General features: G+C 45.0%; 1 protein-coding gene across 8 annotated transcripts in view; it reads right to left on the bottom strand.

The window, feature by feature from the left end:
• Nucleotides 1–27,715, bottom strand: part of LOC142879305 (RNA-binding motif, single-stranded-interacting protein 3-like) — a 127,442-nt gene that overhangs the window by 23,553 nt on the left and 76,174 nt on the right. For 6 of the 8 annotated variants that reach the window (XM_076012467.1, XM_076012468.1, XM_076012469.1 and 3 more), the window contains exons 5-7: nucleotides 18,884–19,041; nucleotides 17,241–17,320; nucleotides 3,468–3,574 (exon numbers count right to left, since the gene is read on the bottom strand). In XM_076012467.1, the coding sequence (XP_075868582.1) occupies nucleotides 3,468–3,574; nucleotides 17,241–17,320; nucleotides 18,884–19,041 (345 nt within the window). Of the gene's footprint in view, nucleotides 1–1,102; nucleotides 2,128–3,467; nucleotides 3,575–17,240; nucleotides 17,321–18,883; nucleotides 19,042–27,715 lie in introns of those variants that run through there. The other 2 variants (XM_076012470.1, XM_076012471.1) reach the window with 2 other exon arrangements.

The following is a 27,715-nucleotide window of genomic DNA, read 5'->3' as shown; positions in this document are numbered from 1 at the left end:
ACGTTTGACCACATAAAGGAATATTTCTGAGTCAAATAGATTGAAATCCAAAGCGTGTTGAATGTTTGCTTGAGGTAAACTGAGTCAAATTCATGAGGAAAAAAAAAAAAAAATGAGTGACTATTTGGATATGCAGACGGGAGGAGGGCAATGAGGTGAGCTGGATGGAAATGAGAGGAATGAAACCTCTCGGTGAGTTTTAAATCATCCCGTCTGAGCTGTCAGACACACAAATCTGGTTCTTATTGCCACTGCAAATGTCAGTCAGGGAGAGAGACAGCGAAGAGCAGCGAGGAGCAGCAAGGAGCCGGCCAAGACTCTTCCAACACCGGCCCAGAAACTCATTTTAATAAGTGCCGCTCACATTCTTGAGGTCTATTGTATATTTACTCAGTATTGCTTGCAGCTGTTTAACTTCATTTTGCCATTGTCGCTGACTTGTTGCCCAAGTGAGGGCGCTTCAACGCATGGATTCTGCCAAGCTGCGAGAGGCAAAGCTGAGGGATGAAGCAGCTCCCTCCAGTTTCAGGGCGAACAGAAGGGATTTTTTTTTTACATTCCACCATCAAATCAAAGGGTAAAAGAGTTTATTTTTTATTTTTTATGTAATGGTTCTCAGCACCTTCCTACAGTCCAATGATAGTGGTCTTATTAAGTCAAGTTTGCATGCTGCTAAGATACTTGTTCACTTAATAAAACATTTTATTCTGTCTGGCTTAATCTGGCACATTCACATCAACAGTTTGGATATCAAAGAAAGATCCTCGTGCTTCTTGTCACTGCTGGAGCTTTGTTAAAACTTTGATTCTAATATTTTTTTTCCCCTTTGCTCCTCAAATACTCTTCACTCCAACCCCATGAAAAAACATTCTGCAAAAGAGTTGAAAAGTATGACCTGAAAATGAACTGTTCCCTTTTCCCGACAACCATTGTTTCTATCCAGGACTGAAGGGAATACAGAGCGCAGCAGCAGCAGCAGCAGGAATTAAAAGGTGTTCCAGACATTCTGGGAATTCAACAGTGAAGAATTCCAAAGCCCAGATCAATATTCTTCTTTTTTTTTTTTTTTGTATGAAAAAAACAAACTGCTTTTACATTATACATTAGCGTGAAAGCAGGTGCCGAGTACGTCAGAAAGGACTCTTGGCAAAATGTTTATATTCACTGCTGGGCCCTCAGCTGATCTGTCGACTTGGGTTTGCTAACAGACACTTCCTGAGCCGGAGCTTGAGGAGATCATCTCCATGAGGAATCCTGATGTTGCATCTTTGTCCTTCAAAGCTGGACACGGGCTGGAGAATTTCTCCTCAGCTTGTCTAGCTTGTGTACCTTGTCTCATTCCAAGCTCCACTGCAGCACCAACCAGCTAAACTCAACTTTGACAGGAAAGAAGAGGAAGAAGAAGAAGAAGAAGAAAAAAAAACGTCTACAAAGCTGAGGATTATGGAGGAGGCCTGTAGCCTGCATTGATGCTGCTGCTCTTAGTATTCTTCTGCAGCGTTGCAGCTGTGCATGCGGGGAGGAGACAAAGCAGCCTCCAGGAGTCCGAGGGGCTCATTTGTGGAATTTTCATGTCTCTTGGAGTGAATATTGTGCCTTATACAGAAAAGAGGAGAGGAGCCTTTGGCCAGGGGGCACGTTTGCTCACAACCTCCCTGATGTCTCCATGTTTTTCTTGAGGAAAAAACAAAACAAAAAATAATGCTTGAGTCACAGTGCGTGTAATACGCAGTTATACCGTGGCACCCGAAAGTCAGACTCATTTAGGTGGGGAGGAGGGGAGGGGCGGGGCTTTCTTGAGGGACGGTGGATTAGGGTCATCTGGCTTGAGTGCGTGCGGCTGCAGCGAGAACCTCGGCGGCGGCGAAGGCAGTCAGATGTCTCTCTCTTAGTCTGGCTGGGCGGCGGAGACGTGGCTCCTGCAGACGCATAAACCTCTCAAGGAATGCTTTCTCCCCGGCGAGGCCAAACGTCAGAGGAAGGGCTCCAAGAGAAAGCAACTGCTCATTTATTTAAAGTCGCAGCGCCGAATTGAGAGTGCTGACAACAAGGCATTTTCATATATACAGTACGTGTGCATACACTACCGTTCAAAGGTTTGGGGTCACGGACTCACTTCTGCATTGAAACTCCACTGTGACCAGCTTCATGAAACAATCTACTGGAATGTTCTAAGAACATTACCAGTGCACAGAATCAGTCAGGATGCGCTGAGCGCATTATGGGATGGCTTTGACAGTTGTTGCATTGAATGTCGGACTGAATGTGATTTTAGAGAATGAATATCATGTGTGCAACATTGCAGCTATCATTACAGAACATGAATACTTTAAAAATTGCTAAAAAAAAAAAAGAAAAAAAGTCAACATTTCTAAAAACAAAGATCACACTTAGTTGTGTGCGCTAAACCATAGAAGAGTAAACAAAGCAGCATGGTTTATATTTAGCCTCTTTAAAACAGCCAACTTTTAGTGTCTTCACAGAATTTTGCACACTTGGAATTCTTTCAACCGCTTTTAATTAGACATTGGAAATGGTTTTCCATTAAACACCCAAAATGTTCCCATACTTGTTCAGCACATCTCGACTGATTTTCGTGCGCTCATAATGATCGCAGTGCATTCAAGATCATTATTTCATAAAACCAGTTAGAGTGGAGTTCACTGCGGGAAAGAGTCAGTGACCCCAAACTTTTGAACATTGGTGTATTAATAAAAACGCTTTGCCTCGTGCACTTCACTGACCGCGCCCTGATCTCTCCCAGCCTACTTGTAACATGATAACAGGGAAACGGCGGAAACGCGCCCTCGGTGCGGAGGCAGTGGCGCCGTTACTCGCTCGTCTTATTCTGCAGTGTGACGCTTTGATATCGACGCTAACGACTTCCGAGCAGCGTGCCGTGCAGCGGGCGAGCTGCTCTCAGACACGACGACGGGGCGGGAGTGGGGGAGTCTCGGCGAAAGGCAAACACAAAAGAACTTTGGCACGAGAGTGCCGCTGATGTGGTGTTTTAAAATTCAGCGACCTTTATATAGAGGGGCTTTCACACCGCTGGCAGCTTCTCCAACTGCGGCTGAGCGGTGCAATGTTTGGAAATGGAAGCTGGTAATGACCCTGTAGGGGTGGGGGGCAGTGTGAGGGGGGCGTCAAGCTTTTGAAGCCTTGGTCAAAGAATACAGAGGGCGATGCTAAAGAATGCCTCGATCTCAGTTCTTCTTCTATTCTGCTCTGTTTAACAGCTGGAAATCCGACAAAGGCGCCGCAGAATCAAAAATCCACACAACGAAAAAAACAACATAATCCAAAATGTTCGGCCACCATCGGCGATGAAATAGGAAGAAGATAAAACCAAAAGGTTTGAGAAATGTTGCCATCTCTGAAAAAAAAATCAGCGGCCAGACACCAGTGTTCTTTTTTTTTTTTTTTTTTTTTCCTTCTTTATGATTTGTGACACGTTTATGACTCACCTCTCCTTCCCGTGTCCATGCCCGGCCATTCTGGGGATACTTGACCTGGGTCTGCCTCTTCTTCTGCCCTCCGTCCGCGAACTTGCACAATAGTGGCTCTGAGGGAGCTGTGGGGGGAGCAGGCGGAGAAGGAGATAAGGGGAAACAGAGGAAAGCTTCCACTTAATGGCAGGAAAGAAAAAACGGTCCTTTATATATATATGTATTTAACATTTTTTTTTACAGAATGAGCAGAGTAATAGCCGAAACTGAGTATTTAATAAGGTGATTACATTATATAATTACTACAATTACTTAGATTTTTATTTGATTTTTCACAGACGTTCTGTTATTTGTACAACATTCCTCAGCATGTTTTTCTACAACATGGGCGACTGTCTCAAGTTTCACTGCAGTACAAACAACACGAGCAACATGTACAACAGGTGCCAGTGTTGTGGTATCGGCACATATTTTACAAGTACGAGCACGAGTACGAGTAGATACCGATACCTGATACTGTTATCGGTGCATCCCTAATATACAATGTAAGGAAGAAGCAGTCTGCTAACATAGAAAGACAAACGCCAGTTGGCTCTTGTTTGTCTCATTCATTCGTGGCCTGAAGATCTAAACAACAGCGGTTATCGCACAATCTCCTCCAGCGCCACAAATGCACAAATCGCCGCCCTGACTTGGAAACATGTGCCACGAGCTAATCATCAAAGCATGGTGAGCGCGGTTCAAAGGACGAGCATGCTTAATACGCCAAATAGCTCCACACAGCTTGACCCCAGGCAATGGACTGTAATTGTGATTACTCAAAAAAAAAAAAAAAAAGGGAAAAAGTCTTCTTTTTTAGGGAGCAAAGAAAAGAAGAAAGACCTGATTACAGATTAGTGCGGATTAGTTGCATGAGTGTGACCCACCACAGGAAAGTTCAGCCTGGTCCAACTTTAACTCGACAGGCTGATAAACAGGGAAAAGTACGACGGGGCTGGATTAGGCGTGATTACATCTGAAGTTCTGTAAGGATTTATTTTTAAATTTCAAAAGCAGACGTTTTAAAGTTTATATAAGACGAGCGAGCATGAAAAACGGTTTTCTAATTCAGAGACTGCTTTAGTTTCGCCGTGAGTCAGCCAACGATAAATTAGGGGCTATTACGGTAACGCGACCCGGGACAATCGGCTCTGGCACTTGATGACTTTTGTAGTCGGGCAGCTTTTGTTTTACGCTGTGCTTGGGTACAATTCTTGATTTAACAGCGGTTGTTTAACGGTATTCATGAGCTGAATCACTGACACTCTGATTCTATCGCAGCCTTTCATTCTGCACTCTGAAAGCGGAATCAAATTAAAATTATGGCAATAACTGGTTGAAAGCCATGCATATTGAATCAGCCGTCAGCAATCACAGGGCATTCTGACTGCGGAGGTACACAGCTGAGCAGAGTGCGGGACGACGTGCGCTCTCTGCGCAGTTGCTTTTGAAATTAAAATTCATACAGCGATTGTTACGCGTTTCACACTGAAAGGTCCCATACTGTCCCATTTTAAAGTCCTTGTTTAACTTTTATTTGATCCTGTATTCCAGAATTGCACAATTAATTACCAAAAGCAAAAAAACAAACAAAAAATCCTCCCAAAAATACAGCACGTTTAGCCTGCTGTTTGTGACCTCCTGCATTGCTTCCTGGTGTTTTGCTCTCCCTTCCAGATATTTGAAGATGGAAAACAGAGTGAGATGCCAGAACAATTAGAGACACATGCTGTAGTTAGAAGACATTGGTAAAGTAAAAACTGCCTCATACTAGACACAGATTAAAGAAGAAAAGGAGCGCTGTTGTATCAGCAGAGTATTAGCGCCGCTGTGACACCTTAGACCACGTCAGAGCCGTGCTGCGACGTGGTTTTATGGAACAGTTCCACAAACACCTTTCATTATCTGAGGGAGCTTAGCCACAGCAGCAGCACTGTCATTAATCTGTATATAATTAATGTTTTTGCACTTGTAGGGCTGGTTGGAACTAACTGCGGTGTAATTAGTTGATCATTAAATAACATTATTTTACAACATTTTGATGATCACATAACATCCCTGCAGACTCCAAGTATAATTTTTTACTGGCAGAATGTCAGGATTCATTTAAATAAGCCTAAGTTTTCAAATCCCATTACGTCTACATTTTCCACACATCTCATGAGACATAAAGCACCAAAGTCCGCAGGTTTGTTTGTTTTTAGATTGGCAAAACAAAAACAAAAACAAAAAGAACTAAAATATCTCGGACTGGATGTAAAGCAGCAAATAGAGCCTGTAAATCATCACAATGTCTATGTCAGCTGTGCTTGGAAAATATGCACCGCGCCAATCAAAAAAATGTGGAGTATTTGGAGACAATAGGACTTCCTGGACAGTTTTGACTGGCCATGTTTCCCATGATTGTGATTTGGCAAAAGGAACAGAACGAGGTCTGCACACTGAAAGTAGCTCCTCCATTGATTCAATGATGATTATCACCATGTGACATTTTGGGAAATGGCTCTTCATCAGACATGATCAGTGAAAAGGTCTGAAATTCCTGATTTGAAAACCTGGATTTAAATGGTAAAGCTAATTACTGTGCAACAGTGAAGCTCTAATACTCGAGACAAAGCAGTGGGACTGCCACAGATTTCCCACCTGCTTCTGTGCTGCTATTGCCATCATGCATTTCAGTTTCGCAAGTGAAGTGGACGCCTGATTTTCATGCATTCACAGGCCTCTCACTTAAGGGAAACAACCAGCTGTCTGGCTGGCTTGTTCAAGCTGCATGTTTTGAAAAGATCCGTTTTTGTGACCTGTATTTTCACCGGCACAATCACAAACTACAGAGAAACTCCTGCGACGCTTCTTTGGAGGAACTGTAAAAAACAGAAACCTGAGCGAGCGGCGGGTCCGAGTTGTTACTCGTGCTAAACTTCACCGTTGCCGTTTTCAAGAGAACATTTCCTCCGTTTGGTGAACTGAGAAACGAGGAGTTCCCGACGGAGGGACCGCGTGTGAAGCTCAGCTGGGAGAAGAAGGAGGAGAAGAAGAAGAAGAATGAGGGAGGGTTATTTGGAGCGCCCGAGGCGACGCTGTGTGCTCTGATAGGCGAGCAGACGGAGAAACGCAGAGACTGCAGGGCCCTTTAGTGCGACTCTGTCATGATGTCATTGATTCCAATCTGAGTCGCAGCCTGAGCCAGCGCTCTCGTCGCCTCTCACCTCTCACCCTCTTCATCTTTCTCAGTCCCCCCCCCCCCCAATCCCCCGCCCCCCCATCAAACAGCTCCGTCCGCGCACGTCGGCCAAGCGGCCCCCGGGTGCGTAGGTGTGAGTCTGAAACCCTATGCGTTGAAAAAAAAAACCCTTCTGCTGCATATCCTTGATGAAAAACAAGAGCCTGGCTCGGGATGAAATGCGCACCCACGAAATGGCTGTAATTTACATCACAGGTGATGGACGGTTTTTAAATCCAGACAGCAAACATTAGGGGAGAAAGACGGATGGGCTACTTTAGCGAAAGAAGTTAAAAAAAAACAAAAAAGAAAAGAAAAAAAAAGAAGTCAAAGCAGAAAATGGCAGATTGTGCTTCTTAGATCTCTGGATTCTTAAATAGCCGCCGTTTGAGCTCCGGAACTGTATTTTCTGTGCTGATTTAAAGCTTTTGTCTGCCTTGTTTTGTTATTTTCTGTTTTGATCGTCTCGTCTCTCCTTGTATTGCCGCTATGTTTAATTCCACATTTTATTCCTCTGCATTCTGGCAGCTGCCAACTACCTGGTCTCTGGCACACGGATAAACAAGCAATCATGATGGAGCCAATGAGAGCAGGTTAACTGTGAATTAATGAATTTCAGAAATTAACACAAATGTAATAAAAAGTTCAACATTTAGACAGACGCTATTAAAGTCTGTGGCGGATATTATAAAGCAGTTTCTGTTTCCTGCTGTCAATCATTTCTCTCACTGCTGAAAATGATGGTGAATGCGATGAGGCACATCTGCAAGATGATGTTGATTTTTTAGAACCAATGCAAGGAGACACTGTGGTCTCATTTCCCACGGATTTTAAAAAGCATCACAGTTTGTGCTGTAAAAAACAAATAAACATAAAATCCAGCAATCAAGAACTGGGATTGGGAGTAGTTCTCAGTGTAAATGTAAGCATCGTAAACCCTGTTTCTCATGAAAACCAGGGTACTAAAAAATCCAAACAGACGAAGAAGGCCTTGTGGTTTTTCTAAAATAAGGAACAGTGAACGGCTAATCGCTCCAATACCATTTTAAAGCGTGTTTTTCATTACACTTAACCCTGCGTGGGTGCAATCAGTTGACGCAAAAGAAAAAGAGAGAAACGAGGAGCCGTGGAAAACATTCCAAGCCCTCGTTTCTAAAGCGGCAACATTTGAAGCGTACGTGACTTCTGAGAAAAACAGTGCGCGGGTTCAAGTGGGCCGCTGCAGTTGTCAAGTGCAGTTCACAGTCTGAGCCTCTGACCTCAAATCAACGTTGCCTCTGTCATTGGGGACCTTTTTCTGCTCAGCCTTGCCAGCCTTTCCATGCAGGCCCACTCTTCCCGGGCACGACTGAACTGCACGTTAATAGCTTTTACATTCATCTTGTCTTAATTACACTCCAAGAGGAGTGAAGAGGCGTTTTTTTATGCGCCAAAAATAACACAAGAACGGCTCGAGTAGAGGTTTAAAGTTTCCAACGTGGCTCAGGAACGGCACCGCTGGTGGCTTGAAGAGCTCATTCGGGAGAGCATGGGGCAAAAGCAAATAGTCTGTGTAGTGCAAATGGATAAAAGTCTAATGAGGGGAATTTGAGTCAACATATGGTAATAATGGCTGGAAGAGAGATGAAAAGTAGATTTCTTTAAATGTGAATGTGTGGACTTTGGAGTGCAATCCAGGATTTGTTTGAGAATAAAAGATTACATACATTCTACAATTGAAAAGTGCAAGATTTGTCTTGTGGCTAATGGCTCATAAGGGTTATAAGTACACTACTGTGCATTTTGGAAGTGAATGTGTGTGTTTTTTCTTTTTAAATGACCGATATGAGCTACTTATCATCACAAAGAGACGCACAAACACACGCGGCAGACACTCACTGCAACTTGTCATCCTCACTGCATCGGAAAGCGTCGCTTTTACAGTCTTTTCCTTATTGTTTAGGGGGTCTGTTTGTTTGAAATGAGAAGTCAGAGAGAAATGTGGCCGTTTATTGCCGGGGGTTGGCGATGCAAAATCGCCTGACACATCTGTGACTCGAGGGCGTGGTGACGCTGCGGATGCTGATAAATAAAAGCGTTAACGCCTCGGTTAACCCATCTCTCAGTGGTGACCTTTGCCAGCGCGCGGGCAACGTGACGAAAACCGTCAATTCATGAAGACTTTAAAAATGATGGAGGGCGACGAGGTGAGAGCGGCTTTATGACCCGCCCTCCCCCCGCCCCAGAGACGCAGCCACATAAAATTTTACTCTCACAGCATTGTTGCCGCAATGTGGTTTTATGTCAGAGTTGGTGCGATGGCACCGGACATTAAACACTGGCCCAGAGCAGCCGCTAACATACAGTCCGCACATATATAAAACGTCAGTGTTGCGTTGTGTTGCGTTGCTGCCCTTAGGCTCTGGTGTGTGAAGGGTGGTGGCGGTGGTGGTGGTGGTGGTTGTGGGGGTGACTGTGGTTTCACCAGTGAATCTCCGGGGCGCCAGAGAATTCTTTGTTCTCTATTCTTTCAATAACTGATTCCCATTTTGTACGCCGCAGCCACATTTCCTGGGTGCCGGGAGTTTAATCCTATTATTATTTAAATCTAACACGTCAGATTATGGTGTCTTGCCAGTACACAGCACTGCCAAAATAAGACATAAAACCGAGAAAGAAGACTCCGAGTGTGAGCTGGCAGGAAACTAATTAAAAAAAAAATAAAGAAAGACCTCAAAAATAAATAAATAAATAAATAAATAAAAAACACAAAACAGTATTTGATCTGTTTGATTTGTGTGTGTGTGTGTGTGTGCGTGCGCACGCACTCAGGTTCCTGTCTAAAATGAAGAGGAACGGAGCCAATGCAACAAGGTTGCCTGGCAGTGTTTGGTGCCTCTATTGTTTATTTTAATCTCCAGGGTAAGAGGATATCTGTCATCCCTGGCATAATTACTCAATATTGCAGAATGAGTCGTGCGCGCCAGGAGTTAAATGGGCCACAAATGGTGCAGGGGACCGCCGCAGGCAAATTAATTAATGACTATTGGCTAAGTTAAAGGACTCACTGAAGGTGTTCTTCTGTCTATCGAGTCGTTCCATTAAAACGATCAATCACCTGAGTGGCGCCGATATCATTTTTTTTTGGGGGGGTTGGATCTCTATCTCGCAGCTCATCTCAAAGATTTAACTCCCAATTAATTGAGCGGTGAGGCGCGGGGGGGGGGGGGGGGGGAGAGAAAGTCGCGACGGTATCGACAGCCACGCGAGGAGGCAGGAGGAGCGAGCGCGAAGCAGCCGAGGAGGCAACCAGGAGGAGGTGGAGGAGGTGGAGGTGGGGGGGGGGGGGCAGCGAAGGCGCTGGAGCCCGTGCGCAAAATTAATCATTCCGCTTGCTTTGGCAGTTACAACAATCTCTTTACACAGGAGGGCCTTAAAAGGAAGAAGGACGGCTTTAATTGTCGTTCTGACCCTCGCAGCCGTCGCCGTTCAAGTGATGAATTTCCTGATGAATTTGGGTACAGCTGTGCCTGCCAGCCAAATGGGTCGATTTGGGCCATGTCAGGTTAATTAACAGGGTCCGCACCAAATATTTGTTCTCTGAATTGGGGAGGTTTCGGGGAGGTAAATGTATATTTGCGGTAAACGGGACACCTGGCAGAACAAATGAAATTGAGTCCAAATGGTTGTATTGATATTTGCAGACCCAAAACGGAGAAAAAAAAAAAAAAAAAAAAAGGATTCTCCCCGCGTCTCCAGGGTGACTGACAAGTCCCGACTTTAGCTCTCAGTGTGCAGACTGCAAACCCGCAGCGAGCCAGGCAGCCGCTCAGATCTCACATTACTGCAGGCAGAACTGTGATGAGGATCAGACTAAAGATATCATCTGTGTGTGGAAACACGCAACTGCAGCCGCACTCTGAGGAGAAGTGAAGCTGCCAATCACTGCCTGGGTGGACGTACCTGCTGATTACCCGCCCTTTTATTCTGGGAGATTACTTTTTGCCCCGTCGCATGCAGATCAGGCAGGAAGAGAGGAATCGCCAGTGGCTCAGCGAAAACAAAGGGAAAGTGAATCGCACGCCGTAGCGCCGGCCGTTACAAGGGTGAAACAATTTATTTTGTTGTGGAAAAAAAATCATGTGAATTGAAGTGAAGTGCAGCTATGGCTACTTAAGCCGGCCTGGCTTCGGAAACTAGTTATAGGTGGAGGTTATCACAAGAGCCACACACACACACACATAAAACACACACACACACACACACACACACTCTATGCATGGTACAGAGAGCGAGACCTGCATTCATAGATAGATTAACAAATAAAGAGTGACAATATGTGGATTTATGTTATGTTGTGAAGAAAAAACTGTGTATGTCTGTGTTATTTCTCATATAGACATGCACTGTGCTACTGTGCCTATATGTGTGTGTGTGTGTGTGTGTGTGCTGCACCTCTGTGCAGGTGTGTTCCCTGGGCCGAGAGTTATTAAACGTCATAAATCTCGGCAAACTTCTCAAGGTCGACTCGCCAAAGTCAACGGTCAAATACTTCCCTCACCGGACAAAACAATAAGTGTGTGTTTGTTTAACGACTGGGAACAGATTCATTTGTACTCATTAACCGACGTCAGTGCCAGCTGATTAAGCAGTTCAATTTATCGCTGAAAGTGTCGCAGTTTTGCAGATCAAATAATCAATTCGACTCAGTTGTGTTTCCTTTTGGAGGACGGCAGCGCTGAAAACATGTTGCCGGGATGAAAAAAATAAACCTGAAGGTTGCAATGTTATTTTGCTGGGAATATGTCGCTGAGTGATATATTTTACAGGTACAAAGGCAACAACAGAATTTGCTCAAACTGGGTGTTTCAATTGGAAAACTGTGTGTTCAGCTGACGGGTGGTGCAGGCAGCGTGATTGAAACCCAAATGAATTAAAAAAAAAAAAAAAGTCAAAATAAAAAAGCGCAACAACCAAAAATATATATAAAAAAAGAACCAATAATAGATGGTGGGTTCTAGTGAGCGTGTTAGAAACAGAAACACGAGTTAAAACAAAACATGGGGGGGGGGGGGGGATTTTCATCAATTTAGCCACAGAATTTATTTCTTAAAAAAGAGAAACTGCAACCAATTGGAAGACCCCAAAACCATGGGGAGTGACACTCTGCTGTTCCACACGCAATACCACAGGAGCCGCTTCCAATCAGGTCCAATAGGAAAATTCTCATTTAAAATTAAATCCAATCCATTAGCATGTGACATGGGAAATCATTCAGTTGGAAAATGGGATCCAATTCCCAGAAGTGTTGGAAGAGGTAAACCTCAGCTGGGTGAAATGGTAGCGTGTCAAATTGTTAGCTTTTTTTTTTCTATTATTATTATTTTATGATTGAAAGAGAGACACAACACAATGTACCTCTACAGTGATGGAAAACACTTTGTGCACGTCTGATATATTAAATTAAGAGTCACACTTCAGTCTCCAAGTGCTGCCTTCTGCACGGGCACTATTCTGGACAGGTAGAAACTTTGTTTCAGCAGAGTAGTGCACCTTACTGCACATCCAAGGCAAGACATTTAGTTTGGTCTTGCTTTCCATTTAAAATAATAAATGAAAAAAAACAAAAAAGATTTCTTTTTTTTTTTTTTTTTAGCAAAAATACAACTAAAAAAAAACATGACTTTTTGGATTCCTCAGATGATTCGATTCCCTCTTTCAAATGAAGACACGAGCTCGGGAAAGGATCCCGATTTGTCTGAGAACAGAATAAGTGGTTCCCAACATCACGAGGAGGCTGACACCGAAGCTGATCCACCGCCACATAATTACCCCCTTTTGCAGTGCAGCCTTGTGGGATTTTATTCCTTCATTATCAGGACCATCAAACAAAATTCATTTCCAATTTATGAAAGTATTGAACCACCGCTGCCTTGAATTGCCACCCCGATGCCTCGTGTTCACGGGAGCCTCCTTTAGGCCGAGCACATTTTTTTTTTAAAGCCTCCTGATCGTTATTAAAGGAGCTGAATGGCCCTTCGCCGACATCACAAGACTTTTCATGCACGTCCTTGGTTTGTTTTAGCGTAGGGCTGCAAGAAAAGGAGGACCGGTGATTAAAAAAAAGGGAATTGGGGTGAGAGAAGATAACGTGGTGGAGGGGGAAGGATGAGATGAATAGCATAAAGGATGGGAAAACACAATAGAAAGCGCAAAAGGCCGAGAGTGAATGAGAGGTTAATTTCCCTTTTCTCGCCTGAATCCTGCGTTTGACTACTTTGCCTGATTAACCCCTGACGTTAAAGGACGCCTAATCCTGTTCAATTTTTGAGTCTAATTAACATACAACCTGAAAAAAAAAATAATTCACTGCAGTGATTTCGTACTTTGGGACTGTGGGTGTATCAAAAAAAAGGAGAACTAACATTAATCAAAAGGAACATTTGAAAACCTCTCAACCTTAACTGCGAAGTCGTGTGTGTGTGTGTGTGTGTGTCTCTGTGTGTGTGTGGGTGTGTGTGTGTGTGTGTGTGCGCATGCTGCTTGTGTACTCACAGTGGCAGTTTGAAGTGTAAAAAAATGAATTTGAAAGGCAAATTAATCAACATATTTTAAGGGCCTATTTGTTCTGTCTTTAAAAATAAGAACTCTGAAAGATACTGGACAGTTTTTGAAGAAATGTGGATTTGTAAGTTAAGAGCTGAGAAATAAAGAGTTTATTTTTCCAACTTTTCAAATATCATCGTGAGAATAGCATTTCCTTTCTTTAATTGACTACTCTCATTGTGGAGGTTTTTGTCTTTGTTTGTTTTGCTTTTTTTAGTTTTCTGTTTCCATTTATGGAAGTTTTCGTTTCCTAAGCAGTGGAAGGATTAATAGTTCAGCTCTCTGGGGAAAGAGAGAGATAGAGAGATAGATAGATAGATAGATAGAGAGAGAGACAGATAGATAGATAGATAGAGAGAGAGAGAGTTTGAGATTCTGCCTGGTGCCTGCTCTCTCTTTCACGGCGTGAGGATGGTAGGACTTTATCAAACGCTGGGCAGAGTCAGTGCGGACCGAAATACACTGGGCAGGAAATGCCTGAGCTGTGACGACACCACTAACATCCACAGGGTTCAATCAAACCGCTGCACTCCTCCGAAGCGTCGACTGATTAAGCGCATCAAGAAGTTTTCCGACACCTTTTCAGGCATTGAGATTTATGATTGATTGCCAAATGATATAAAAGACTGTAATGCGACTACGGCGCAAGAGAACCACAAGCCAGCCAGCGGATGTCCTGCTATTAAGGGGGCCGACGGCAGCTCAGGTCACGTGACCTGCGTCAACATTAATCTCCTGGCTACGGAGTAACATATGACCGGCGGCCATCGATACGTCAGCCTGGGCTGTCGTTAGTCAGAGGAACGCACGCAGGCGGAGGCGCTCGCCGGAGCAGGATCAACCTTTAGATAAGAGCGGCTCCGCCCCCCCCCCCCCCCCCCCCCCCCCCCCACCCACCTGCGTTTAAATAATTAGCAGAGGGCCGAGCAAAACAAAACAGCGCGATCTGTTGCGAACGCCATCAGATCGGCCTTCGGAAATGTCAGACTGCCAGTGACACGGAAAATTGTTTTTCTCTTTATGTATTAGATAAGTGTGTGTTTGTGTGTGTGCGCGAGAGAGAGATGTGTGTGGGTAGTAATTTGTTGATTACCAAATGAAGGGGTGGGTGGTGATTTTTTTTATTTTTTATTATTCTTAATTTTTATTTTTTGGAGCATTACCACCAGCCCACGATGTAATGAGTCTGAACCAATTAAGATTAAGTAACATGATCCGTCACAATGACACTCAAACGCCCCATCGTGTGCAAAATTCACCAACATTATTCCCAATAGCAGGTATCTCTGTCCAGCCAATGAGCTCGCAGACATGACTAAACTCCATCCTGTACCTTTATTTTTTTTTTGCTTGCTCCACCTTCCAGAAAGTTGGTGCTTAAAAGTTCTCAGCTCTGGTTGCAGTGATACATCACTGTGTTTAACCTAAATTTAAAGCAGTCACGGTCAAACTACGGCCCCTGGGGCCATATGCGGCCCGCCAAGCTTTGTAATCGGCCCGCCAAACTTGAAGAAATTATATTGATAGTAAATCAGTGATACGCACACATCTGTTTCAGTGCTTCAAGAGTCATTTCACTAAAAAGTGAAATACCGTAGGACTTCAAAGACACTGATTTTATTGTAACGCTTTGGTTCACTTTCAATTCATATTAAAGCGACATGTTTTCTACATATCCCATAATATATTTTTTCCTTCTATGAGATGGGTCACCAAAACACTCCATCCATCTGATCCTGCTCCGGCCCCCTCTGTCAAAGGCAGGACGTTTTTAGAGCCTTTCACCGCCTCAGGAAATAGCTACCTCACTTCTGGGAACGATCTCTTTGTGATGTCACAAAGGGCGCTGGCGAGGTGAGTGATGGCTCCTTCAGCTTCTCAACTCAGGTCCTGGTGAAAAGCCGTCGCTGCAGGCGGTTCGACGTGTCGGTCACACGCTAGACTCTGTACGTTGTGTGCGTGCAGGTGTCGAGTCGAGCAGCCCGACCTGCTGCAAACCCACCAATCATACTGCCGGGGCACGACGCCCCTCCGTGTGTGTCCCTGATGCTCCTCCTCCCGTTCCTCTATCTAAACGCCTCTAACTTTTTTTCACCGTCACCGTCACTTTTTGTTCTCGACCACACTCGCCTTTCTCTCCCAGCTTGTCCTCACCCTCTTATCTCACCCCAGCCCAGTCGCTATTATTCTTTTCCTTTATTTTTTTTTTTTATCGCGCTCTCGAAACACAGTGATAATTCCATCCTCACTTTATCTCCTTCTCCTCCTCCTCCTCCTCCTCCCCCTCGTCCTTCTGCACTGCCCAACCTGCTATCTCTGTTGCCCCTCCACGCTGAGAGGAAACAAATGTTTCCCGCATTAGGGCAACACACGAGACAAATTGTTTTGCTCTCAGGGCCCTCCGTCTTTGTAAACACGTGCACGGGGTGCGTTTGGGTCTCATCCTGTAACTCGAACAGTCAAGAAATGAATCGCTCAGATCTGTAAGTTAACTGAAGGCTGCTGGGGAATTTGAGGCGACTGATAAAAGCGTGTGAGCTGTCAGATGCAAAGGTGCATTAATCACAACAGATACGATAGAATAGAATAGAATTGAATGCCTATTCTCATTTTCTCAGATGAATTTTTCCCTAAATAAAGTTTGAAAAAGCTGGATGGCTTTAGATGATAGTTGTCTGTTCTTTTCTGCTCTGAAGACCAGAAAAGGCTTTAGAAAAATGGATAATGCAGTGAAGGCAAAAACATGGCTCAGTATCACCAAAGGAATAAAATAAAACACTGTTAGGCCTTGTCAGATGATATCAAGTATCAAAGAGAAGGAATCTGTGTTGAATACATCCCTCTTTGAATCAGGAAACCTGGGAAATTCTTGTCTTGAGCCTGCTGGATCCTGCAGCCGCGGCTGATCCCACCGCCTCGTGTCCTAACCTGTGTTTCTGTCTAGGAGGGAGATTCACTGGCGACTGTGGGATCTGATTTGAGATCAGAATGGAAGCAGTTGGATGACCAAAGATAAACTAGGGCAACAACTGGTGGTTATGATTCCAGGGACACGACAAGCTGCTCAGGGTTTCTTTTTTGGTTTGTTTTTAATGTTTTCACTTTTTATTTTCCACAGTAAGATTTGTGTTCAGGCAAAAGCAGACGAGACCGTGAACTGACAGCAGCTGTTCTCAGGGAAAACTATTCTTGTACAAATCCCAACAACAACTTCTTGCTGTTTGGACTTATATGATTAAATGATACTGACATCCTGATTATTAAACTGGATTATTTGTTAATTTAAAACACATGCCAGTAGTGATCCATTAAAACAACATGAAAAAGAACAGGAGAGGGGAAAGAATGAGTGTAATTTATTGACTGTTTGGTGTCACTTTTTTTTAGTAAACATTAAATGCACAATAGTTCCCGAGGGGAAATTATGTACTTTCCCGGAGTAGAAAAAAAAAACGACCTCCACAACAAAAACAGATCAGCAGCATCTCATTCCTTCTTCTAGCCCAGATTTTTTGGGATCTGCTGTTCTGTTCACACAATCTACATTGTGCTGCATTCAAATTCACTCTCACTACTCCAAATGTGCGGCGGACACGGTGCCACTCACCTGGTGGGTGCGAAAGCAACACAACCATTACCGGGATGCCGATGCAACACCTTCCCTTAGATGACGACTGGCATAATAATTGCTTTCCCTCCATTTTACTGTTCACTGATGTCCATAGTAGATGCCAAGCTTTTGCTCTCCTCCTCAAATACCTCTCAGCCGATCACACAAGTTCCTAAACAGCGCAGCCCGGCCACGTTCACGCTACCGCTGTGGACAGCTGCCACTCTGCAGTGAAACCCCCTGGAAGCCTCCTCAGCTCGGGAGGGAGGGGGGCCGGCCGGTTTGTGTGTGTGTGTGTGTGTGTGTGTGTGTGTGTTGTGGATATGACACCTACCTGTCATGCCTGGAGGGGTTTTCAAGAATTTCCCATTGAAGTTTTGAATCACCACGTCGCACTTCTCCGTCGACTCCATCCTGAGGGGAGAGGGGAGGGAAAGACCGAACTGAAGCGGCTGAAGCAACGTGAAGCTCCTCTGAAAACACAAGTGCATTAAAAATGCCATTCTGCATGTTTATGTTTGTCAATATATGTCTGGAGCAAAAAGCCCGGGGCAGGTGTGAGTGTTTGTGCAGTGTGTGTGTGTGTGTGTGTGCGTGCATTTTCTATGGGGTTTCCTCTCCTTTGTCCCGCCTTAAAAGCCCCATTCAGCCTGATCTGTTGTGTGTCATGTCCTCTTTGTCTGCCCCTATTCAGCTCCGCTCACCCAATCACAGCTCAATGACTAATTGCCTGCTTGGCAAGCAAAAGCCAGCGTGCGTGGGGGAGGAAAAAAATGTTGACGGGGGAGATAGTAGACGGTGCTGTGTGTGTGTGTGTGTGTGCGTGTGTGTGCGCGTTGCTGTCTGTCTTGGGTTTTCTTCACATAGCCGGTGACCCTGAATGGAGCCCTGCCTGCATTCTAATCACTGGCACACGCCACGGTGTAACTGAGGAGACCACACACACACATACACACACGGGGGGGGGGAACGCATGCATGCACGTAATGAAAGGTGACAGATCTGCAGGGAGTGAAAGTTTGGTCAGTATTAATTCGGGCCAGTATTGTGTAAACTGTGCACTGACGTACAAGCAGTCTCTGCAGAAAGTCATTGGCAGTCGGATGTTCAGTTCACACGCTGAGGTACTGAGACATGAGCGGTGCTGGGTTTACCCGGCACACTTCAGGTGACCCAGTTTTGCTTCTCAAGTTGCACAAATCAGCGCTACAACATCAACATGTGGACATGTGTGTGAAACTGGGGTTCGTCAACAGATTTAGGCTGGTTTCATCCTGTGGAAATGAACACAATGTCTGCCAATGACGGAACGGCTATTCCAGCTGATGACGCATTTTAATTATGTAATTTGATTAATATTTTAAATATTATACTAAATGATAAAATGTATTTTATCATCTGGCTTAAGGTCCAAAAAAAGTTTGGTGGAAAATGATACAAATAGTTTTTAAAAACTGCTAAAATTCTTCTATATCTGCTCCCCATCACATTACTCACATGCTTCTGGCCCTGTGGACTCTTACATGGATTTGGACATATTGACTCGTCCAACATTAGCAATATTCTCCATTGTATGCACTACTCATCACTGTCTTGCTGCTGTGGTCTATAAACATGACGCCCACGGCATGCTACCCATCATAGAGAGCAGGATCCCTCCTCTGCGGCTCTCTGAAGTTCCTTTTTTATTTTTTTTATTTTTCTTTAACTCTGAGACGTTTTTTTTTCTTTTTCTGACCCGGTTCGAGGGTCTAAAGGTGGAAAATAGTTTATGTGAACTTGGACGATACAAAGTCAATGTGATTGAGTGATTAAATGAAAAATTCTACACATATGAGCTACTGCAAGTGGAAGCACGATTTAAGCATGTGCAGTTTGTTTCAGATGATGTACTGTGGTCCTAAGTGGGCATCAAGACCTTTCTCTGGTATAAATCCAGACTGAGAGCATAAGAGCGTCCACGAGCCGTGCACGTACCTGGCGAAGCCCACTCCTCTGCTAAGGCCGTTGGCGTCTCTCAGTATTCGCGTGGAAATGACGTGGCCGAAGGGCTTCAGCATGTTCTCCAGCTCCTGCTCGTCCATGGACAGCGGCAGGTTGGAGATGTAAAGGTTGGTGGGGTCCTGCTCCTGTTGCTGATAAGGCAGGGGCAAACACAAAAAACAAGGGAAGAGATTGTGACTTCATTTTACCGAAACGACTGGAAACAGAGATGAAAATGTCGAGCTTCTCTTTGGCAGGGTGCAGGGTGGGAAGGATGGGGGACGAGTAGATCAGAGGGACATCAGTCTTGGAAATGTCCAATCTGATGAGATGTTTTGGAGATGAAGCCAGAGAAGGATGGGATACGTTCGGAGGAGGAACAGTGAATACATCAGTAGAAAGACGCGGTTGGAGGTTGGAACCGACAGGCAAAAAAATATATCACAGCTTTTCCTTTTTAGTTTCCAAAATGCTTAAAGCAAAGATGGCCCTCCATTAAAAGCTGGTTCTGCAGCAGTGAACACATAAAAGGTTAAGGCAGCGCCACTTTAATTCTTTATTTCCATTTTTATGCCTGAATTTCCATCTTTCAAAAAAAGAGGATGTATAACTCAAGTGGCAAAATAAGTCTCCTGAAAGAGGAATAAACACTCCATTGAAGAAGCAGCAAGTTGTCGTCTCCCTCAGAGACCCCGAAGCAAGAAGAAAAAAAAAGCCCCTCAGGATTTACAGATGTTGACTGAGCCGCGTTACATTTTTTTGCCTCCTTCCCCCTGCTGCAAAAATGAGGGGAAGTTCCGTCTAATGCGCCTCTCGCTTAGTTAGACTAGAACACTTCAATTATTTTTGTTCTGTTAAGCAGCACTCTGTCGAAATGATCCGCTGCTGGAGACAAAAGCCTGTGTGTGTGTGTGTGTGTGTGTGTGTGTGCGTGTGTGGCTGGAGGAGAGGCTGCTCAAACTTGCTACAAAAGAAAGACGGCAGATGGGACGGCAACAAAAGAACCGGTGCTGCAACGTGCATGTTCTACGAATGCACGAGAATTCATTTCAAGATTTCGTGAAACTATTCCTATATTTCCAACCAGAAAAAACACAACTACTACAGGACGGCTGACAGATGTCTGTCTTGCACTTTTGTTTTGGATGTTGACTCAGCAGGATGGAGATAAATGTTTGTTTGTGCAAATGTGGTCGGTGAGATCCCCACAGTGTGGCGCATTTGAATAATTTGTCCATTCACAATTGAGGATTCACCGACTGTAATCCATAAAGATCTTATATTTACACTGGGATGTGTTTGACCTCGCTCCTAAATTACCGACATTGCTCACACGACAACGCACATCGGACGTGACTTGATCTGCGCCGCGGCGCCTTCCTCCTACACTTCCTCCCGGTCTTCCAGGAAGTCACAGCAACAGGTGAAAGGACATCATGCAATTTCACCTCATTAAAAAAAAAATAAATAGATTTCCCCCAAGCTGCAACACATGCCCGGAAAATACAAGCTGATATTCCATTGAAATAAAGCGGACAAGAGAAGCGGCGAATCCCTGATGAGCGGCACCGGCGGAAACACTGTTACCGTCTGAGTGATTCCTGAACGCCTCACTCTGAACTCTGGCTGGAACCCGCGAGACGCGTCACCAGCGGCAGCGGCCCCGCTTCCCATCGCCGCCGAGGACGGGAATGTTGTCCTCATTTCCCAAAGAATGCCGTTCCGTTGTCTGAGCCGTAACAGGATTAAATAGTGGAACAGTGTTTCCTCTCCTTGTGGTCAGCGCGGTTTGCGAGCAAATTCCGCCCCAACACAACACATCTTGGGAAAGGAAAAAAGAAAAAAAAAAGGAAAATCCCACAGCTCCGCTGTGTTCTTTTAAAAAAACAAACAAACAAAGGGAAACCAAAAATGTGGGTCAGGGTTTTCTTTTCTTTTTCTTTTTTGGTTAAATTTTTGGTTTTGGCACAGTTCAGATTCGCCGTAACAAGTGGAATGAAAAACAAATTTGCTGCAAACGAGGGAGGGAGGCCTCCTCCCCGCGAATCCTGGCCCGCCGTTATGTCGTCCCTGGGTAGGGGGAAATCGGGAGTGCGGCGGGTTCCCAGTCAACAAGGGGCATCATGGCGGGTGATTGAAATCGCATTAACGTTTCACTACCCCGTTTCCCGGCACAGTCGGCAGCGAAAAACCCACTTATTTGCACAGAGGCCTTCTGGGAAATGGAGTAAAGTGCTCCGGGGGCGCCCACACGTGAATGAACTCTGCTTGACTTTGCACAAAGTTGCCGTCTGCATAAAGTTACTTCTCGGTGATCTCTCACTCTGCACGCTACAAATGACTCACCTCTATCTCTCGCTCCCTCTCCCTCTCCCTTGCTGTCCCTTTGTCTCGCGCTCCCTCTCTCTAACATCTGTCACGAGCTGGAGAGAGCGTCACGCCAACTGTGCCTCTACCCCTGACAGCGGAGCTCCTCGCCTGCCAGCCCGTCCGCCTGCGTTTTCAGCCCCATTAAACCACGTCGCTGCATCATTACATGGAAGGGCCGCGCCTCTTAGCGTGCCACTTCCTGGCTGCCCTGCAAGGCGGCAACACCTGCTGGAGAGGCAAGAGGGCAAAGAGAGGGCGCAATGGTTAAAGGGAGCGTCCAACTGCAAACAATTCTAAATAAATTTGTGACTTGGCCTCCGTGTCTATGGAATTCCAGCAAAGGAATGGAACCAAGCTTTAAAAGCTTTGTGAGAGAAATATGTAAAAAGATTTCTGTGCTTGGGCGGGGGATGAGAGCTTATAAATGTAAGCATAATATTGATTTCAGTTTCCCTAATGAAGCTGTGTGGATGCTGCATGAACCTTAGACTGTCTATTAAGATGGACGGAGAATCAAGTTTTAAAAAGGAGGCCAAAAACCTGCATTCTATCATCTGGCCAGCAGGGACCGGCAGAAATGGTTGCAAAAAGACAAACAATGTCAAGGCGGTAAGAAGCCCTGAATCCAAACCTTGACAAGCAGGTTACATTTTTTTGTTGGTAAGAAAAAAATCATGAAATAGGCCTTGATGTCCATTTTGGTTAAGTTTCAAGTAAAGTAGTGGGCATGGCCACATTTTAGTAGCCAAGAGTTGTTTGCTCACAAGAGCACTGGCCCGTGTTGGGGCACATGTTGCATTCATGTTCCAATCATTGTTCACCAGTAGTGCCACCCACACATCCAAATATGGAGTCTTCCAGTGTGTCACATTCTCACGACCAGTGGCCGTTTTCTAATAAGTCAGACTACCATGTCTCCTGGACAACTCATGCAGTACAGACCAGATCAGACGAGACCATGGCTCTGGGCTAAGGGTACGAGCAAATTGGCAATTTTTTTCTATTCCTTTATTCCGCTGGATGGATCTGAGACGAGATGGGGCTTGAAGTCACTTTACTATGTGAACCCCCTCGCATCACAAATAGTAACATTCAACATCAAAGCTGTAGAATCTCCCAGCATACAAAAAGACAGCAAAAAAAATCCCCAAACCCTGGGCAGGAAGCAGCGGCTATGGAGAGTGGATGGATGGGACTTGTGTCGCCCCCTTCCTCCCTCCGATCAGTTCTGTCTCATGAGTAATCTTCCTCATTTCCTTCTTTAATCCACCTATTCTCCCCATTCCTTTGCCCCCATTCAGCCCGCCTCCTCTCTGGAGGTGAACTTCCTCCTTTTCCGCCCGCCTCACCTCCTCCTCCCTTTCTTTTCGCCCCTCTCCGCTCCTCTTCACCCTGATTAAAATCTCACATCCTGCAACGGGGGCCTTTTCTGTCCAAAATCATGCATGAATGTCAAATTAATATTAAGGAAGTAGGAATAAAACTTCCTCTCTTCCCCTCTTACATCTTGTCTCTGCCTGTTACTTCTGCGTTTCACTCCTCTTTCCTTCCCTTCACTCCATCCATCCATCCTCCTCTCTCTCTAACTGCCCTCTCCCAATCCTCCTGCCGTCCTTAGTAGTTTTCTTCCTGCAGCCAAGTTCTAATCTTTCATAATGATCACCCGCGTGTCTAAACACTCTCTAACGGCTTAATCAATACTTAATGAACATGCTATAAATACTTTATGAAGCCTAAACCCTGGCATCCTCGGGGTTTCATTAGCCATTGAGATATACACTTTTCCTCCTTCCTCGCCGTGACTCGGGGCGCAGCGAAATCAAGAGCGGATACTGATTATCTCATCATTTAGTCTCCGGTCAGTTTAGATTACTCGATGGTGCTCGGCAGCCTCTAATGCACCAGTGTTTATCCTTGGCTGACTGTTAGTCGCGGATGATAGAAACACGTGTTCAAGGTCTCTCCGCAGCCACTGCTGCTGAGATCACTTTATTTGGCCGATAAGGGCGACTCCGCCACGCCTGGCTGGGTTGTGCAAAGCGCCTTGACGGATGGGGATATTTTAACATGAATAACATTAGCCAAATTAAGAGGGTTTGAAGAGGTCGGCGGCTCGTTCACAATGGGGCAGATCAGACACACACTTTTTATGGATCTGGCATTGATTTTTTTTTTTTTTATTGATTGTAATTTGTAATTTGCATCGTGACAGGTGCCACTACCTTCTTAGCCTGGTCCCCCTGTGAAAGAGATCTTCATTTTATGTGTTCATAAGATCCATTGAGAAGGTTAACTCAACGTATTACATTAATATTAGGAATTCAAATAAATGAAAAACCATGCTAATGCATTGTATTGTGTGTATTTTAGAGGTGGACCAGTATTGGTAGCATTATGAAACTTTGTTTTACTCAATTATCATATTTCCCTCAACCATCATTTTAGACATCTATAAGGAAGCAAAATCCCATGAGGTGGGTGAACACCTGCAACTCACCAGCATGGTGAGCTGTGTCAGACTGACATACCAGTGTGAACAAATGGTAAAATTGTTTTCAAGAACTGTTAACATCAAAGCTCATCATCAATAATTCACCAGTGGGTTAATATTCCCGAAAGGTAGCTCAACCTGCGCAAGTGCAAAAAGCTATAATTTGACTGCACTGATTTAGCAGAACAAGAAAACTGGTAAAAAATCAATTTATTCACCTGTACTTCCGACACCGGTTCCTCAACCTCAGGATTGATTGACAGGGGATGTGATTTAGCGTCGCTCTCCTTTATGGGACTGTGCTGGTGCTCAAGCATCATTAAAGCCAAGGGTTAGTGGCATTTCAAGCGACGGCATTCCATTAAAAACGGGGAAACTCTTGGGCGGCAGAAAGCCGTTATCCACTCGCCGGCTCTCTAGTGGCTGTGAAGTGGCAAAGGAACCATTCACACTTGAGTAAGTGAGAGACGGACTATGTTTCAGTGTTTAATTCAATTTCGTGATGGGCAGAACGTTTTTCTTCCTCCTGACCGGCGTCTTCACCCTCTGCATGACTCATTTAAAGCAATAAGGGGCCTTTTCCACTTAATGGTGCCTACACGCATGCACAAACACACACACGCAGGCCGCTCTCTCATTTCCCAGCCACACATTCAGTTATTCCACAATTCACCCATTTATTTGCCTGCCTGCTCCCACTCTTCTCCTGCTTTCCATCACTCTCTCTCTCTCTCTCTCTCTCTCTCCCTACTTCCCTCGCTCCCCGACTCAAATATTTTAACCTGGCTTCCTTTTTATTTTATCCCATCCCATCCCTCTCTTTTTATTTTATTGCACAACCCCCACATGCTGTCACTATGCTGTGTGTATTAAAAGGCCAGTAATTCATCAGAGTCAGAGGTGCGCAGCAGCGTTGCAGGCTCCATGTCTGCCAGCCATCCAGTGCCGGAATCAATCACCCAATCCTGAGACACTAAAACCATCAGGAGGGGTCGGACGGAGACGGAGGAGCGAGAGCGGCAGGGAGGGATGGAGGGAGAGAAGGTAGGAGGGAGGACGAAGGTGGACATCAGGGGCGGATTCGGTAAACATTTCTCAGAAGAATGCTAATAGCTGCGTCTCGGTAATCAGCTTTTCTTGATTTAATAGAAAAACAGAATTTTTGGAACCATTCCGAGGCCTCGGCATCACGTTGGCCTGAAATGCCTGTCTTGCCGTTCCCTGCTGTCAGGATTGCTGTTTATCCGCCTGATGGGGAAGTGAAAAGTGTCACTTCCCGCGGCCCTGATTGACGCTCAGCCGCGGGTTCCAGCTGAACGGCGGCGCTGCAACTAGAATCCAACGTCAATTTATCTCATTTGGATCCACCAGACTTGGACCTGTGATCCATTTTCATTTTGGGATGTCTGGACCAACACGGAGGAAATCCAATTAGGCCCCGCGTGGAAAAAAAGAAATACAAAACACATGGCGGCGGGGAGTTGATGGGGTTGTGATAGCGTACGGTGAAAGCCGAGGACAAGGCTACCGCGCGCCACACCCATGGTAAGGGACGCGATGCATTGGAAACGTTCTTTACGTGCCTGTGCAAAATGCAGACAGATTTCTCCTCCATGTGCGTTTTTTTTTCCCCCTCTTCTGTCGGACTGAATGCTATAATCAAGGCTAATGAGCCTCAGCTGTTGGACAGCCTAATTACCTGGAATGCAGACAGATGATCTAGAAGACAAGCATGCCATAACTACACGAACACACACACACACACACACACACACACACACACACGAACAAAGAAAAAAAAAAACATGTCCATTAAAGAGTAATATCCAATAGGGCACCTGCCATTCAAGATGTGTATGAAATGCAAAATAAAAGGTCATTTGTTTTTGAAAGGTAAGCCAATAAAAAGCAGCCTTGCTACAGGTCATCAAAAAACATTAAAGGCAAGTCAGGAAATCCACAGAAACTCTCCGGCTGGTTAAAAGCCTTTTGCTAAACTCAGACAAAACATTTTAGGGCTCTGCTTTATAGGTCTTTCACTTTTTACTCACTCTGTTTACTTCCGAATTAATTCTCTGTCTCTCTCTCTCTCATTTGCCTAAGATGCAGTAAAAGGGGCGACGAACGAAATCCCAGACACTGGCTGAGAGACTTAGAAAAAATTAAAGTAACCTTGTGCGGAAAACTCAGACTTATTAAGAGATTTTTTTTTTTTTTTGCTTTAAAGTGGCCGAGCAGCGCACCATCTGCCACAAAGTCTCGACAAATCAATATGAACGTTAAAGAACCAGGACCTCAGTTAAGTTAGACGGAGTTGTTTTGTGGTGCTGTCCGGAATACCAACAACATGGACGGGATAATTACAAGCCCCGTCTATTCTGCAGATTTGTGCCTATTGAGACAGAGGAGAGACATCGCCAGGTAGCTCCGAGTGGCTTCCGAGCGACGTCTGATGACTGTGTCTGGGTGCCATCCGAGGCCGTGTCAGCCCGATGTCGTAGTGTCTGCCTGAGGAGGGGAGCAGGCTTTAGGGAAATCCTCACTCTAAATGATTAATGGAGTCTGAAACCAAGGAGGCGGAGTCGTCTGCGAAGGCGCGCGCTCGCCGAGGCTCTGAACGGAGTGGAGGATGCGCGCCGTCCGCGTCTGAGCCTCAGTCTACATTTGATGCAGAGCAGCAGCCGCGCCGGGGCCTCCTGGCAGTTCACAGGGGCTCCCTTAATGACACCGGCTCTTAAAGACGTACATAAAAAGGAACACGCAGACATAAACAGAGGTGCCACGGCGAATTGCGCTAATAAAGACAATGAAAGGGGAGGAGGAGGAGAAGGAGGAGGAGGAGGAGGAGGAGTAGGAGGATGAGCAGAAACAAAGATTAGAAGGGGAAGCTGGGAACAAAGGGCAATGGGAAAATGAAAAAAAGAGAATTCTGAAGTTGAACAAGCCAAAGGCCTGTGAGGTTTGGACTCAACGGTTTTGGCCACATGCAGCAATAAATAAATAAATAAATAAATAAATAAAAAGCAACGTCTGGCTCTCTGCAACCGTGTTTATCCGCCGCCTCTCCGAGCCTCGCAAGCCGACCACATGAACACACATCCAGACCGACTGTTGGAAATTTATCCTCAGGGCCCGGAGCGTTTAAAAATTCCTCAGCCCAAGTCAGAAACGAGGAGGAGGGGCGGGGGGCAGGGGGGGGGGGGGGGGGCGCACAGAAACAACACTGGCCGTCTGCGGCGTAATCACGAGTGTTCTAAAAGGAGATGTAAAAGGCTACTATGATTAAACAAGCCCATAAACATGCCAAGCGACGAGATAAAGCTCGGCGGCGAGAAGGAGAGTTGCGGTGATAAATACACGCAGAGCCATAACGGAGGTAGTTAAAGAGAAATACAGAGTCTGGAGGCAGCGACATGCCGAGTCAATTAGGGACAAACTTTAAAAGAGGGCAAACTCGGAGGTGAACTCATTTGTAGTCTCTCCTTTATAACTGCGCCCACACAGCGAGATCACATGTCCACCAGTGTATTAAACACCGTGTGATTATCTTTCATAGGGAGCACAATAATAAAAAAAAAAAAAAAGGCGTACTCGTACATATGCATGTGCACTCTGGTGATCCCCAATTAGTAGCATTATTATTAATGTGTTTGACCGTTAACAGGGAGAAGAAAACAGAAGATGGAAGACATTTTCGACTTTTGTCTATTGCATGCGTGGATATTATTAGACTGTAATATAAAAAGAAAATCTTTTCTCCCAGAGCGCACTGAAACCAAAGCACACTCTACTTACACAGTATGTTCTGCAGTTTAATTTTAGGGTGGTTTTTATTTGAGTTCCCACTGTTACTGTACACTGTTTTTTTTTTTTAATGAAATAATTCTAAGTTTCTGATCACCTGCTTTTAAGGCTTTTTCTGTTCTTTACCTTAAAATAAACACTTTCAAAAACTTTTTTTCCTG

This window comes from Nelusetta ayraudi, unplaced genomic scaffold (genome assembly GCF_046127955.1).
Source record: "Nelusetta ayraudi isolate G7.1 ecotype Tasmania unplaced genomic scaffold, CSIRO-AGI_Nayr_v1 ptg000136l, whole genome shotgun sequence".
NCBI lineage: Eukaryota > Metazoa > Chordata > Actinopteri > Tetraodontiformes > Monacanthidae > Nelusetta > Nelusetta ayraudi.
The sequence above is the reverse complement of the archived record's forward strand: the minus strand, read 5'-3'. Positions and strand labels throughout refer to the sequence as shown.